This window comes from Puntigrus tetrazona, chromosome 23, assembly GCF_018831695.1.
Source record: "Puntigrus tetrazona isolate hp1 chromosome 23, ASM1883169v1, whole genome shotgun sequence".
In the NCBI taxonomy this organism is placed as follows: Eukaryota; Metazoa; Chordata; class Actinopteri; order Cypriniformes; family Cyprinidae; genus Puntigrus; species Puntigrus tetrazona.
In genome coordinates, this window is record NC_056721.1 from 18,515,950 (window position 1) to 18,532,356 (window position 16,407).

The window sequence follows — 16,407 nt, forward strand, 5'->3', positions numbered from 1 at the left end:
TGGGATGCTGTATCACTGTATGTATGTATGTATGTATGTATGTATGTATATGTATGTATGCACTGTAGAGTGAAGACCGGGGCTAGTTGCCACAGAAGGAAATTACCACAAGAGCATCTTATTATCTTACCTTGAATACATTGTAAATAATTATTTGAACTCTGTTCTTACATTTAAAATTCGCACATATTTGTGTGTGTGTGTGTGTGTGTGTGTGTGTGTGTGTGTGCTATTAGGCAATCATGTGAGCACAACAAAACTACATTCAGGCAGGGATCGGCTAAAAGATATTTCAGTTTTAGATCTTTTAGAATTCTGTCGGATCTTATTACGGAATACCGTCACACAATTCATTCAAACCGTAATAAATATAAGGTGTCCAAAACTATTATTTGACATCGATACTGTACATGCTATTTCATTTTTAAAAATACAAATGCCATATCACTTCATCGCGCATACAGCTGAAATTTTTTTTTTTACACACTTGTTTATGCTGACTCTATACCTCATTCACATGTTGGAAGAGATTTTAAAAGACGCGCTCGGCAGCAGTCACGCAGAGCCCCTCCTGCAGTCCATGTGCAAGCCTCTCATGTCGCCTAGTCTCACGCTGTGTTTTGCATAAAATGTGTGTCAGTAGGACAAGCGCTTTCCGCGGCACATGCAGAGGGCACATGCAGCGTGGCTTTACCAGCACGTAGCGCGCTCGAATAAGCGCATCCAGCTCAGCTCGGCGCTTACGCTCCCGCCAATGAAAACGCACGCTAGGATCAAGAGGAAAGGGAAAGCTAGGAGATCATGGGGCACGTTAGAGTGAGATAAATCCCCGCCAAAGACAACAACAGAGGTTGACGGCTCCCCTAAATCCAGTCACATTTACCAGTCGTCTTGAAACGTGATTGATGTGGGTGTGGAAGGGTGTGCGCTTGGCCAGGAGTGAAAGTGGAGTTTGACAGTCCCACAGAGATGCTGATGACAAAGAACGGACAGACGAGAGACATCATCAGCCAGCGCACCTAACGCGTCCTTCACACTAGATCAAGAGTAGAGCGCAGGTAGCCGCGCGCGGAAAGTGCATCTGCACACCTGTGACCGACTCTATTTTTCACCGACTGTTTGGCTCCGCTGCCAAATGCTCTGTGCTCGAGACACTGCCTGCCTTCTTCGGGCTGCTGACTGCACGCACAGGCATTTCGTGACTTTTGTACCTGTTTTCACCAGACTTTAACACACTGACACACACAGACGTTCTTGAAGAGAATATTTCTGAAGACAGAGGATCTTGAAAAGCATATCAAGGATGGACAGCAGTCCTGGTAAGCAATGCATTTATCATTACTATTATTATTACATTTACAATTATTTTAATAATGCAACATTCTTACAGATACAGCATATTTTAATTATTACTATTATTCCTAAAAACTGAATCGTATCGATGATGGTGATTGTGCTTGATATGTTTATTATAATCAACCTGGCATTTCATATTTTTTGATGTTTTCTGATTAAACGGTGTTTAAATTCACCATTTAAGTAACACTGCTGATTATTTCAGACGTTTTCATTCCAAAAGCTTAGAATAGATTTTGTATTATTATCATCACTGTTATCATTACTAATAATATTTTCATTGGTGGCAGTGGTAATGGTGATATTGTTCCACTTCTTAATGAATGGAATAGTACTCTGTGCGTTTCATACATCATAATTAATGCCATGTTTTGTGTTAACTGATTGAACTGTATTTAGACGCACGATTCACAATGCAGTTAACTCTAAAAGCTGCAAGGTGCATCTGAACTACACCTAAACAAGACGTTTTACAATGCTGCACTGGTTTGCAGTAATGATCTAAGCAGGTGTCGTGAAGGCATTGGCATGCTTTTATGATTAGGCTGGTTAGACTCATCATCGGTGCGGCATAAAGACTACAAAGTGCATCTAAATATAGCATCAGTCTAGTCCAATATGTGAATCACATAAATGATGGTGATAAACATTACCATACTTAGAGCAACTTCTGTAACTGCTGTCATAAACGCTGTGTGATTGCTTTCATGGAATGTGCTTAGAAACCATGCGCGTGCACTAACAACTTCCTGCTACTAGCCATGAAAACAAACTCACGTGTATGTAGATGGTCCAAGTGCGCTGTCAAACTTGGCTCTGACATATCAGCACACTTTACTAGTGTAAACTAGAGTATGGCTATTAATCACAGGAGATATTGAAAGCAAACACTGTGCCTCTGTAATATGAACAGAAAAGTCACATTATTCACCGTCCCACCGACACTTAGGGAAAGTCAGTGATCTCTCGAGAAACACGGGTGGCCATGCACTAACGCTGCATTCGTTTTTCGTTTATTATTTAATAAAGCTTAAAATAATTTAACTTTACTCAGGTATGCACCAGCCTTCATCCAAGGAGGTTAACCGGTTAAGCTGATTTGAGTAGTGGTTCATTACCGGGGTTAGCCAAGGGCTAATTACGCGCTGGCTCAGTCAACCAAGTCCACTTCAATGTTAATTGACGGCTGATTCATTTACAAAAGCTGCAGTCACGTTCCGGAACAGGTGATGGAAACACTGTCTCGTGCCTGGCGCACCCTCTCAACTCACCCTGTTTGACAGAAAGCCTCGAAAACAAATAACATCCTGCATAAAGTAATTAAACACAGGAAATAACAACATTTGAACACATGGTAGACTACAGGAAACAAGGAAGCAGATTTTCTGTTACGTTTTACAAGTAAACACACTACATCAGCCCCAACACATGACTTTAGATCCAGCCCACATGGAGTTCTAGGGATGCAACAATATTGCAATTTTGACTTATACCAAGAATTGTCCGATAACCAATACGATGTTTGATATTATAGTCCATACAGTCTTGCATACAGGTTAAAGAAAACATCCACACCAAGCTAAAACATACATTTTTAAACCTGGAATGAATAGGAAAAAATATGCATTATATGGTTTTAATGCACGTCATATGGAAACATCACATTCAAAAAGCAGCAAAATCTGCAATAAATAATTGTAAGGGTTTGATAAGATAAAAAATTAAATCAACTCGTATTGTCAAAGGGACTAGAGCATGCAATCTGGTTGTATAGTTTTGTCCCTTATGCAAAAGCTATGGCAAATATGGTTTGGTTTACTAACCTACTGACTATGCTTTAGAAAAGCACTTATGAAACCTCTGTTGAATATGTGACTGTTGTACAACAACGGTATCTTGAATAATTTGTATTAGCCAAAACGTTCCCATTTATCCTCACTATTCGTGTAAAACAAACGCTGTGACGTTTATGGAGCGTTTCAACGGTTTAAATGCGGACCGCATGTAAAGTCTATACTGTTAACGCCAGCGAGTTCACACGAGGTGAATGAGAGGTTCCAGAAGCGATTCATGCAGGGTAACGGACCATCCACCCGCCCCCCACCACTTTATATAGCCGCCTGCTCTATTTTATAGCGCTTTTCGATTATAGGAGAGGCGCGAGGCTTTTAGCTTTGCTCGTGGGAGCGCAGAGCGCGCGTATCTTCCCACTGAACTCATCCCTCGCGCCTACAATCTTCCTCACGTGCATGCGCTCTTTCAGCCGCGTGCAGCGCGTGATTTCCACGCCCCCGCCCTCACCGCTTCTTTCAGTGATTCTGTGTTTTGATGCAGATTGTACGTTAGAAAGGGGAGGTTGGTCAGTGGGTCAGCGATTTCATGCAGTCAGTGTAGCGCCTCATCACGTTTTCCCGCCTCATGCAACTTTTTCTCTGGAGCGGTTCGCATAAACAGCTTCATGACAGCATGAGAACATTCTGAAATAACCTACCCAAATGTACTTAAGAGGCATAATGAAAGTAATTATATTATGATTTTATACACACACACACACACACACACACACACACACACACACACACACACACACACACACACACTATTATTATTATTATTTTTTTTTTGGAAAAGGCATTATGTTAATGACTAATGGTAAAACAAATAGTTAAAATATATTTTTTAAAAAGTGTGTTAAGTGATACAAAAATCTTTTTTACAATATTTGAACATTTTCAAGTAAAACAGATTTTTGTATTTAAAATACTAGATTTTACATAATAATATTGTTTCAAAGCAGCATCAATATTCAGACATATTATATATATATATATATATATATATATATATATATATATATATATATATATATATATATATATATATATATATATACATACACACGACTAAATACTGAATGTAATAATATAATATAAAGGAATATAATATTCTATGTATTTTTTTATATATTTCATGAAAGCCCCTGTGGTTCTAAGAACTGCAGTTTGAAAACGTTTGGCTATAAATTGTACATATTTGTGTGATTTTGATCCACTTTAGAATGGAATTTCTGTCTGTATTAACCCATTTATTCTATAAGTGAGCACACCTCCTTCAATAAATGTCACGCTTGTTCTAAAAAAGTTCTAAAAGTCAAAGTAAGTGTTTTTATTGTGATAACTTTATATACACAACTGCAACAGGCTCAACTTTCTTGCATCCCTAACCCAACCCATACAAATGCAGAAACGTTAAAATGGCGTATATCGAGGCAAATGTACAAGACATCGCGGTCACGCAAGGCAGAGTATTCCAGCTTTTTTTTCCTCAAGGGAGGGAGTGAGGGAGACCATGCCAGTGTTTGAGACCGGGGAGGAGGGAATAATTGTTCCTGCAAAGTCCTCACGTTTCTACGCGCTTGCTCACTAGCAGATTAGGGTTTGCATGGGTTCCCTAAGCTCACTAAGAGACCTGCTGATGCTGATTCTTCAATTAATGCTGGTGTTTTCACTGACCCTAATTTATACCGGCTTGCAAGGACATGTGCGCGGCTCCTCATTTAGCTTGTAGAAATCGTATTGTCTTTGCACATTGTCCAAACTGGTTGTTTTCATAAAGGGCAGGACAAAGGCAATAATAGCACACCTACACATTTTAAATTAATATCCGATTAAAGCTTTAGACTGGTTTGCAATCGTGCGAAACTGGTGCTAAAAACAGCTGCGCCCCAGACGCTATGGTTTGGTTTAATAACGGGCATGTCCTGTTATCCATAATGTCACTTGTCTCTTTAACCTCTGTGGCCTCACATGTGTGTCCAGGTGTGAGTATTTCTTTGTATGTGGGTGGGGTTTGTGAACTGGGCAGGTCTGAGTAACACGCTCAGGTAGGGCTCGCTATCACAAGGCTGTAAAATCCTGCACTGCAGTATGTCAACAATAAGTCCCATTGCACGTGCCAGTGGAGGGATCACAAAAACACTTGAGCTAAATAAATACCGCGTGCAGCATGTGAAAAAACACGCAAAGGAGCGAGGCAGATATCTGCTGGTAGTTTGAACTTGTTTACCACACAAGAGTTCCAAATTATGTGCACCTGAAAAACACAGACTGAAAGACAGTATTGAGGAAATAATTGGCTTATTGTCATAAGCACTGCACAGTAGTAAAGGCACAGCCAAACTAAAAACATTCAACAATAAGGAAGACTCGATGAAAGTGAACGGATACCGGACATGGTCACTATTACCTCAGGATAACGTTGCAATAACTTCTTTTGTTTTCCACAGTGCACTTGCAACGGCACGAGGTTGAATAAATGTTTGTGAAATTTTTACTTTTAGGTCAACTATGCAATGCTCTCTAGGTTTGTGTCAGTGTGAATCAATATATTTGTTAGTGGTGTTTGCTAGGGCAGGGTTGGAGGGTATCCAAAAACAGTAGCCATTACTAGTTTGCCATACACCTTCAGAAAAAAAGGTACAAAAGCGGTCACTGGGATTTTACACCTTATTTTCCCCTAAATGTTTAATGTAAGTAATTTAAAATATCCAAATGTGTATATAAAGTGTGCATTTTAGTATCTAAATAATATATGGCAGTTTTTATAGCCTCATTTCTAAGAGTGTACAGATATTAATTATACGCTAAATCATGCAAAATGTTGAGGAAAGGTGAGTTGTTGTTTTTTAAGTGACCGAATACAGTTTTTTCCAGGAGATGACAAAATTGGTAGGAAAATATATTCATGGAAAATGATCATTTCTGGTATAAAAGAAAAATCTAACATCTTGACGCATACAATGTATTTGTTTGCCTTTGCTACGAATGTACCTTTGCTATTTATTACCGATTTTGTGGTCCAGGGTCACATATGACATTGACTCTTGACAGTAAAGCAAACGCCTACAAAAACTGATGTACATAGTGTGAAAACGGCGAGAAGCAGTTTTAAATTAGAAATACCATTGCAATAATAAGCCACTACTGCATTACATTGGTAAAGCTCCATGCAAGTGATTCCAGAAATGTTTTGGACACTGCGGCTTTAAATCGCATTCTCTTGGCCCAGATCTGACCGACTTTGTCCTCGGGTTGTTTAAAAAGTCAAACTGAAAGCCACGGTGCACATTCCTCCAAAACGTGACTCCTCGTTGCCCCTCTCTCGCAGGAGACGCATCTGTGTGGGAACCGGAACACCATCGCAAGAGCTTTTGATGCCCGCGACTCGCGATTGTTGTAGCTGTTTACACGAGACTGCGGATTTGGTTTGGGCAGGAACGGTGTCAGGAATCCATGTGAGGCGGCGGTCAGGTGTTGTGCGGTTTGGCTGGGGCACTATGCCAGGGCTATTATTGGAGAGGAGAGGCGGGAGAGCTCGCGAACACGTGAGACCGTGTCTCAGCTCATCCCGAGCGCATGACCGGGGAGGATGCGATAGGATGCAGAAACCTAGAGGGAGAGAAAGAGAAACCTGCGGGGGAATGGGAATAAAACAAGCCGATGGTTTCATTTAAAGTAACGTGAGACGGTTAAACCGAACCATAAAACACATAAATGCTGATCGTCGCAGTAAATTGCTGGGCTGCCGTCATTATTCGTAACGCTTCAGATCGTTCTGACGGAAGAAACGTTACTTGCTCACAGCCGGTTTTATCATTACATCACCTCCCTCTGAAAGCTGCTGCAAGCGATTAAATATCACGCACATAATGTCCCTACAATCTGACAGATAGCAAACAAACAGGTAGCATTGTCCGCTGTTTTTGGAACCGAAGCTTTTTGAGTCGATTCTCAAAAACTGACTCAGTGGGTCGAAGGGCATTCCTCGCGTTGAAAACCCACTGGCTGGATTCAGAACAGAATATTGGTCACCGTGATTTTGCCAAAGACTTTTTTCTGTAGTTGATCATGAACCAACATTACCGTCTTAAAAAATAGACCTAACCCTATCCCTACACCTAAACCTAACCCTAAAGATGATTCATTAATAAAACCAGAGGGAAATGATAGCAGAGTGTTGTTGGGTGTTGAAACACCTAATCATGGTCGTGAGCCTAAAACTGTTTTTTCCTGTGAACATATCCCTTAATTCTGACTGTGTGATGGGGATGTTCCTGAATGTCCGTTGCTGAACATTCACAAAAAGTCAAGAAATGAATACACGTGTAAGCTCATTTGTAGTGAACATGGTAGAGCAACAAGGAAGTTATAATAGCCAAATAGGAAACAATGAATACTGGAAATATATTTATGACTTGATAGCACAACAGTTATCAGCAATTAAACAATCTCACATGCTGGATTAAATAAATAAAATGCCATTAAAACGTGCTAAATAGCTTTCATTCTAGATGGATAAATTACGTTTAGCATTACGTTTTGCCAATGCAAATTAGATTTGATTTGCAAATGAGGCAGGTTGTTCTTTTTTTCATATTTGTCATCCTTTCCTATGCTTGTTACGGATGCAAAAATGATGAGTTGAAAGACTGCCTTATTTAACGAGTAATAATCTACATTCACCAACAATGAAACTGACTAATAAAAGTTACATTTTTCTCACTCAATGTTTTCGTATACTCTTGTATTTTTACAGGGAGTGTGATACTCTACGCTGGTAGCAATGGCAGTGCCAGTCCAAGCCCAGGAAGCCCTTCTAGCGGCTATCAAACCCAATCTCCATCTTCTCACTCCCAGCCCTCTTCCCCAGAGGAGGTCACCTTCACTGAGATTGGTGCCCTCAAGCAGCAAGGAAGCGTGGGAACGCCACCTTCTCCAAAGCTGGTATTTCAGTTCCCTGAAATCTACAACAGCTCCACTGCAGGTTCAAACCCACACAGCTACTCCCATCCCATCGCCGGTAAAAGGCCTTGTGGATTCACTGGCACGTTTACCAGTAAGTGCGGGTTCCCTTTTTAGCACCTGCATCACACAAAGTCAGCATCTTCTTTCACAAAGGAATAACGAGTCCCCACTGTTAAGGACATGCGTTCTTGTACGTCCTGACCCCATTCTCTCTCTCTGTTTCTATCTTTATCTGAGCAGAGACCGGAGGCATGGTGCTCCTTTGCAAAGTATGTGGAGATATCGCATCAGGATTCCACTACGGTGTCCATGCATGCGAAGGCTGCAAGGTAAGACAGAACACGCCTCTGATGAAGTCTTTTCTGTCATATCACTGTGGTTTATCATATTGCAAGTCTTTCATTTTTTGCAGGGCTTTTTCCGGCGCAGCATTCAGCAGAACATTAACTACAAGATGTGCGTGAAGAACGAGAACTGCCTGATAATGCGCATGAACCGCAACCGCTGCCAGCACTGCCGCTTCAAAAAATGCCTCTCCGTCGGCATGTCCCGTGACGGTGAGAATTTTAAGAGGTTATCAGGACACTGACATATGACAAATAGTGAAAAGTCGTACTTTCATAGCATTCTTCAGGCCAAGCACCACACTCGCCCCCCTCAACCTACTTTCCGCTTTTAGTCCTGCACCGTTGGTAACTTTCAAGAGAGTTTGGCTGTGCGCTCGTTTCTGTCTCTCGCTTGCCCTTTGTGGTCCCTTCTTTTTCTCGCCTCCTTCTCTCCATCGGTTTACCCTTCCCCCTCGTACGTTCCCTAAGCTCTGCCTCCCAATCCCTTCTAGAGACAATGATTTATGAGGGATGGAGTCACGCAGTCCCTGAAGCTATCTGTCATCTGGAAAACTGCAGCAAATACAAGAATTATTTTGAGAAATTGGAACACGGGCGACTTGATTACCACGCTTGTGGCCTTATAACATCCTCAGCAATTAATGTTGTGCTGCAGCAAAAATTAAGCAAGGGATGCAGAAAAAAGCAAGGCATCTGAAGCCTTCAGAAGAACAATGCGATTTAACCCTAAATAGCACTGAACTGAACAATAAATCTTTTTCGATTAACTTTTGAGGAAATTTAGTAAAATGAACTGACACTTTTACGTTGTGTCCTATTTAGTCAGGTTCTCGGCAGAATTTGACATGGTTACCAGCGGGTGTGCATCAAAGTCAAGTTTGCACTGGATTTTGTTCTAAGAGGGCACTAGCAGAAATGAGTCTATTGGGTACAAAGTGGGGGAGGTAAACAGTCATTATACCCTGGTTCCTGAAATTGTTAGGGCCCACAACCTAGAAACCTGTTTCTCTGACGGGTTCTCTTGCACAAACAGGAAAACCTCATGCAACGTCCTCAAATACCACAATAAAGTAGACGCCCTGATTTCATTTCAGTTCACTGCAGGCTTTAGTTTAATTTCGGTTGTGTGATACAAACAGATGTTTGGTCTGACACAATGAAACGGCATGGTTTCACTTCCGCTGTGAACTTGCCATTTGTTAGACTAGTAATCAGTGCAGCTCTCTGGAGCTATGTGTGTCATGTTGTTTGCACAGGATGAACCGTAATCTTGATATCAGATTCATTCTGAGAATTTAAACTGTGTTTAACAGATTTAAGTGAAGTTCAGGATCGATGTATTGGAATTTAATTTGGCCACATCCCATAGGAAGTTGAATTGGAATTTTAATTGGGATGACAGGAAGAGGACTTACTGAATAACAACTGAAACTTTTGTTTAACCAACATTCAAAGTTTTACCCCTTCTAGTTGAAAATTAGTAACATTAACTTTTTTTGAATTTCATGTTTATGTTAGTTTTACTGCCTTGCATTCCAAGTTGAAGTGCATTTCTGTTTGCTACAGAAAATAAAACTGGTCTGAATTTCAGGAAATTGAATTAGAATGGTAATAAGTATTGCGAAAATGAATAGAAAAAAATGTCCAAACATACAAACTGCTTTTTTAAAACTTTTCTTTCTTTTTTGACAAAATAAGCCATCGTCAGACCAAAATTTAAAGTTTGCTTCTCTAGTTAAAAATTACAGTTATATTCACAATATTTATAATGAATTTTAATTCTGCTTTCCTACATTTAAATCCAAGTACAATTTTGTGTCCTGTTGGCCAAACAATGCAATATAAATCGAGCTGAATTTCAGGGTTTAAATGGTACCTTAAAAGGCATTTTCAGTTCTAAATGGCGCATAATCCAGACTGGTAAGTGGCAAGACAATTATAGACTAGGCAATGCAAAATATTGATCATCCTGCAGGGTAGCACATGCAGCCATTGCATGTTAGTTACAGAGCAGTGAAAAAGGTTGGCTTCTCGATTTTCTCAGATGCAGGTGTTGTGAGACATGTATGATATATGGAACGTCTCTGCCATTTGCCTTCCTTCTACTCTCATCTTGTAAACCCAGGATGTACCATAATATCTTACATCTACTGCCACCTCATTCTGCCAAATGACATTGTGCTCTCCTCTCCTCTCCTCTCCTCTCCTCTCCTCTCTCTCCTCTCCTCTCCTCTCCTTCTTTCCTAACCACAGTCATTAGTTTCTCTTCCAATTATCGTGGCATTGTCATCACGTTCTGCCTGACCCACTGCCCTACTTACGGCTTCAGAGAGGAGTGAGAGTAGCATAGGGATGAAGAGAGGAAGGGGAGGTAGTGACAGAGAGAGAGAGATGAAGAGTGGGGGGAGGTAACATATGGTAGCATTGGTGCTATTTATAGAATCAACAGCTGACAGATTTACTTAGTGGAGGGGGTGGTGATGGAGAAAAGAGTGAGGGGCTTGCAAAAGATGTGAAAGCATCAAAAACAACACTAATGCATTTAATGATCATTAATATTCTACACCACAGCGACCAATGATACTAGATAGCAAGTTGTCTCCTACACAGCAGCTGTGCTATTTTTGTGCTTTTTTTCTTCACTTCCAAAGCAGTTTTCACACAATATTTCACTTATTTTATCACACTAGGCTATTTCTGATGCCGCCACGTGCTTTATTATAAAAGAAATGGGACATGGACATTTTGATTACTGATCAGGGAGGATCTTTTTATCACTGATTTGCATAGCAATGCAGTAGTTTCAAAACATCTTGTATTTTTAACATCGACATAAGACTCATTTTTTTCAGATAAAATGTCTTCAATGCATCTCAAGAATTTATTTTGTCAAACATGTTATATTAAGGCCAATATCGAATGAAAATTCGCCATGCACTTAAAGAGATATTTCACCTACAGTTTAAATCTGAAATTACTGACCCTGACTTACTTTCTTCTGTGAGATATAAAAGAAGATTTTTCTCAAAATAAGAATTTTTCCAAGTGTTTGTCCATATACAGAAAAAGTGTGGTAAAAGTCTGATCAATACAGTTTTGGATCCCACTGACCTTCACTGTATGCATTACAAATTTTAACATATGTAGATAATAATGATAATAATAAAAATACATGCTTCATGTTGGCAACCATTTGTTTTTCTCTCTCTGACCCTTAGCTGTGCGTTTCGGCCGCATCCCAAAACGAGAGAAGCAGCGGCTTTTGGACGAGATGCAGAGCTACATGAACAGCCTCAACGAATCGTCCACCATGGGCATGGACACCTCGCCACCACGCGAACCTCCTCCCAGCCCCGGCGAGAACCAGTCCAAAGAGGCCATCGGTGCCTTATCCCGAGCTTACCAGGACATCTTCACCAACACACAGGACCACCTGAACAAGCGTGCGGGCAACATGAACACCAGCAGCAGATCGAGCACCTTTCAGAACAACCCTTCTCAGGACAGCAACTACCCTCTCGTGGGGTACCACCCGACTACTCACGAAAGCTTCTCGCCCCCGCCTCGCTGCCCAGTAGCTTCCAGTGACAGCAAATGCCCGGTCTCATTTGTGGACAATAATCGGTACAGCTACGCTCCTTCCTTCAGCCAAAATCACTCCCAGACGAGCGTCAGCCCGCCCTCACAACCTACTCAGGTCGATTACAACACCTACGTGGCTGCCGAGTCCCAAACCCAGTGCCCGTTTAAGTTGGCTGCTGGCTCCAAAGTGCTGGTGAGAAATGTTTCAAGATACATACTTATTTGTTTTCATCTTTGGGTCCACAAAGAACCCCAAAATTAACATTTTAAATCTTGTAAAATCTTACTTTGTCTTCAAAACACAATTTAAGATATTTTGGGAGGCTTATGGCTGTTCAAGTAATGCTGAACACTGCCATGGTCCAGAAATGTCATTAGAATCTGCCATCAGTGGTTCAATCTGAACTTTATCAAGCGACAAGAAAACTTTTGATCCAAAATATCTTAAATTTAGTTAAATTGTAAACGATATTGGGGTAAGTGATTAATGAGAAAATGTGGGGGTTGAGTACAATATAAGGGTTAAGCATAAGTGCTAATAAAATGTTATATGCCATCTCTATCACAGGCCTGTCCACTGAACGCATGCCCCGTGTCAGCGCCTGGAGTCTCCAGTCAGCAGGTGTGGGAGTCTTTCTCTCAGTGCTTCACGCCAGCTGTACGTGAAGTGGTCGAGTTCGCGAAGGGCATCCCGGGCTTTCAGGAGCTTTGCCAGCACGATCAAGTCATGTTGCTCAAAGCAGGCACTTTCCAGGTATTGATTACACATTGCTTTTAAAGTTTACTTCCCTCTCTGAACTATTAAGGGTGAAGTGTGTCATTTCTAGGCCACTAGCTGCATGAAACCAAACAGATTTCCCTATCAGTCCCAAACATGTCAAACGGTGTTTTAACCAATTACAGTTTGACATGTCAGATCGAAAACAAACAGCAATGTGTAGATGACGGTCATCAACCTAAAAATGGAGGAATTTTGAGAGTAAAAAAAAGAAAAATCACCTGGGTCATTTTTATTGCTTCCATCTGATCACGCTGTCTTTTTGCAGGTGCTTATGGTGAGGTTTTGCTCACTGTTCAACCACAAGGAAAGAACAGTGACTTTCCTGAACGGGCAGACGTACCCGCTGCTCACCCTCAGGGGTCTAGGCATGGGCTCTTTGCTGGACGCCATGTTCGAGTTCAGTTCCAAGCTGAGCTCTCTGGGCCTGGAGTCAGATGAGATGGCACTTTTTATGGCAGTGGTGCTGGTTTCTGCAGGTAAGAGCAACACAGGAATCAAATTAATTAGCGCTGTTTGCTAAAGCGTGCATCACTGTTATTATTGCTCATGCTTTGTATTAGAGATGGGAATAATCCACTAACATTTATGACTATTTATAACAGGGATGCTCATTAGTGCAATATTAAAATTCTGATACCGATTACTTTATTGTTTTTGATGGTTTATCAGATAAGCAATAAATAGATAAATGGCTTATATAAATTTTAAACTTGAATCAAAGTTTGTTGTTGTTAGTACAAACAAACACTGACTTTGTATGATAAAGAAGAAAGAAAAAATACCAAATGTATTAAATAAATTAACAATTAAATATTAAATAAAAATTAAATAAATGTAGTAATAATATACAAAATGTATTTTTGTAATTAAAAACGATTATTAATTATATAATTAATTTAAAAATAAATACAAAAAAATTAAATACAAAAAAATCTATTTACTAACAATTAATCATTTAAAATAGTACAAGTGTGAATTTGTACCATTTGAATTTAGGCAAAATGCTAATGTAAAATATGAAAAGTACATATTGATTTTGGGAATTTCTAAAACATAACATCAAATATCAAATTATCAAATTATATATAATATATATATATATATATATATATATATATATATATATATATATATATATATATATATATAATAGAATATAGGAGATATTATCCTATATATTATTAATATATATTTATAGTGTATTCATAATCTTTATAACTTATAATGTTTATATTTGAATTTGTTTACTGTTTTTTTATACTAAATTGTTATTCATTTATCCTCCACAGACTGCTCTGGTATTTCAGACACACTAGCTGTGGAACAGTTGCAGGAAGGCCTCATCCGAGCGCTGCGCACCTTAGTCACCCGCCGGCGTCCCGACGACAGCTCTCTTTTTCCCAAACTGCTCCTACGCCTGCCAGACCTGCGCACCCTCAACAACCTCCACTCCGACAAACTGCTGGCCTTCCGCATCGATCCCTGAGCTATCGCTCGCCGCAGCTGGAACTCAACCAACGGCCACCACCAGCCAATCGGAGAACACATTTCCTGGTTAAGAGAAAGACTGCTCATTTAGAAGAGATGTTGAGCATGTTCCCATAGGAACCATTCGTTATTTTGTGTGTTAATGAGAAACACAACGAACAGATGGCTCTCGGCAAGCTCCAAACAAGACTATATCTCCATTTAAGCTTTCGCGGATCATTTTCATACATGCATTGCCCTTCTGTTCGGCTCGCCTCGAGAGCATTGTTGCTTATATTTATCCGAGGGAACAGTCATATCATCATAAATAAGCTTACACAGAACTTTTGAAGACCAAAAACGGGTCATTCCTCTGTACTGCCTGCACACTGAAATACACAGTCTTTAGTCAAGTACACCATGTTATACAGTAGAAAGGTAATTTTAGGGACCATTTAAAGCCAATCGTGCGAGTGTATGTGCCTGTGTGTTTGAGAAAGGGAAAGAAATACCATGTACATAAGCCATAGATATCAGTTATACAGCTACATCACATTAAAACTTCAGTTTGAGACAAGAAAAATACATTCGTCACCCGTGTTAATTACACAAGATTTACTGTATGTGCAACTCTAGTTACCATTTAAGTTCTTTGACAAGGAAAAGAAACCGATTTTAAAATTACTTTTCGAATTTTGAAAATAGATAAAACCGTCACATTTGTTCACCTTTTCATCATCATCGTCAAGCTGAATGCATCGTCAACGTATATTTCCACACAGTCTCCTTTATGAATATATATGAATCTAGGGATACAAAAACCAGCATTCTCTCCTACGCATGTTTTGTAGTTTTCTGTTGTTTTCTTACTGTAAATATTGCACATTTACACTGATTTAACTGCCTGTTCAGAGAAAGAGGGATACGCAGTGGTGTGTTTGACTGAGACGGGGCGTTTGGTGCCTTGTGAGAAATGGACTGTTCATCTGTGTGTCTTGAGAAAGAGCCCCTGAACTTCTGGCACCAGCACAGTATCTTTACAGCCTTTACTAAGATCACAAAGCATGTCAAAAAGGCATTTCGGGCTGCCATGAGGTTGATTTGATCAGTCGATTCTTATTATGGCTGGAAAATTTATGTTATTGAATCATATGGTAATGTATATTTTGTAAATTGTTTTCTTCTGTAGAACCAATATAAATACAAGATTATCTATTCTGATGTCTTCTGTTTTTGTTTTGTTTATATATATATATATATATATATATATATAATTACATTATATAGAATGCTTTTGAAGACTAGATATTTTGTAAAATAGTAATAAATATAAATTATAATTATATATTTGTGAAATAGTTGTCGAATTTAAAATAATCTTATTTTATTTTTAAATATATATTAGTGATGGGAAAGATTCATTTTTTAGCAGCCATTAGTCCAATCTTCAGATCCTTAAAATTCTATTATAGCTATTTTTGAGACATATTTTCAATTAAATAAATGCACCTTGGTATGCAAGAAACATAAACAAAAACACTAAATATGAATTATTCTAAACTTTGATCGATAGTGTATATACTGCTTGCTGATTAAATTCCAAAAATAATAATAAATTATTATTTATGGTATATTACAACACCAATGAATGCTTTTTGCTTTCTGAAGATAAACTAAGTAGACAAACCACGTAGACTATCGTGCATTTCCTTAGAAGACTTTATATCAGGAGCTTTTCAGAGTGATGTAGAAATAATTGTAACTGGCCTGAAACTGTCAGTCACGTTTTGGTTGTCAAACAGACTCAGTTAATCCACTTTAATTCAGGACACAGGCAGAGGATAGGCTACTATGCTGAATCAGTTAAAACTTATGCAGGCAGACAGATTAAATTCAAATAGTTTGAATTATTATGCTTTAAAAACGTATTTTTAGGAGCAGTCATTTGCTTTGTTGTACAACCCTGATGCGCTTTAGTTAATCTGTTAGTTAGAGATATAAGAGACGTATGTCATCTAGAAAATGATTCAAAGCGCGTGACATAGTAAACTGTGTTATAGCGACACCGTGT

General features: G+C 39.4%; 1 protein-coding gene across 1 annotated transcript; it reads left to right on the plus strand.

Annotated features, from left to right (window-relative positions):
• Positions 1 to 654: 654 nt before the first annotated feature.
• Positions 655 to 15,553, plus strand: nr1d4a (nuclear receptor subfamily 1, group D, member 4a). Its single transcript, XM_043225552.1, has 8 exons — positions 655 to 1,319; positions 7,951 to 8,250; positions 8,400 to 8,488; positions 8,572 to 8,716; positions 11,725 to 12,281; positions 12,657 to 12,842; positions 13,135 to 13,345; positions 14,159 to 15,553. The coding sequence occupies exons 1-8, from the start codon at positions 1,304 to 1,306 to the stop codon at positions 14,353 to 14,355; spliced, it is 1,701 nt and encodes a 566-aa protein (XP_043081487.1). The 5' UTR covers positions 655 to 1,303; the 3' UTR covers positions 14,356 to 15,553.
• The last annotated feature ends 854 nt before the right edge of the window (positions 15,554 to 16,407 follow it).

Bases quoted from the DNA above. Each gene is read 5' to 3' on its own strand.
- nr1d4a (XM_043225552.1), top strand. The intron at 8,251-8,399 runs GTAAGTGCGGGT...TTATCTGAGCAG, and splicing joins ATTCACTGGCACGTTTACCA to AGACCGGAGGCATGGTGCTC. The intron at 12,282-12,656 runs GTGAGAAATGTT...TCTCTATCACAG, and splicing joins CTGCTGGCTCCAAAGTGCTG to GCCTGTCCACTGAACGCATG.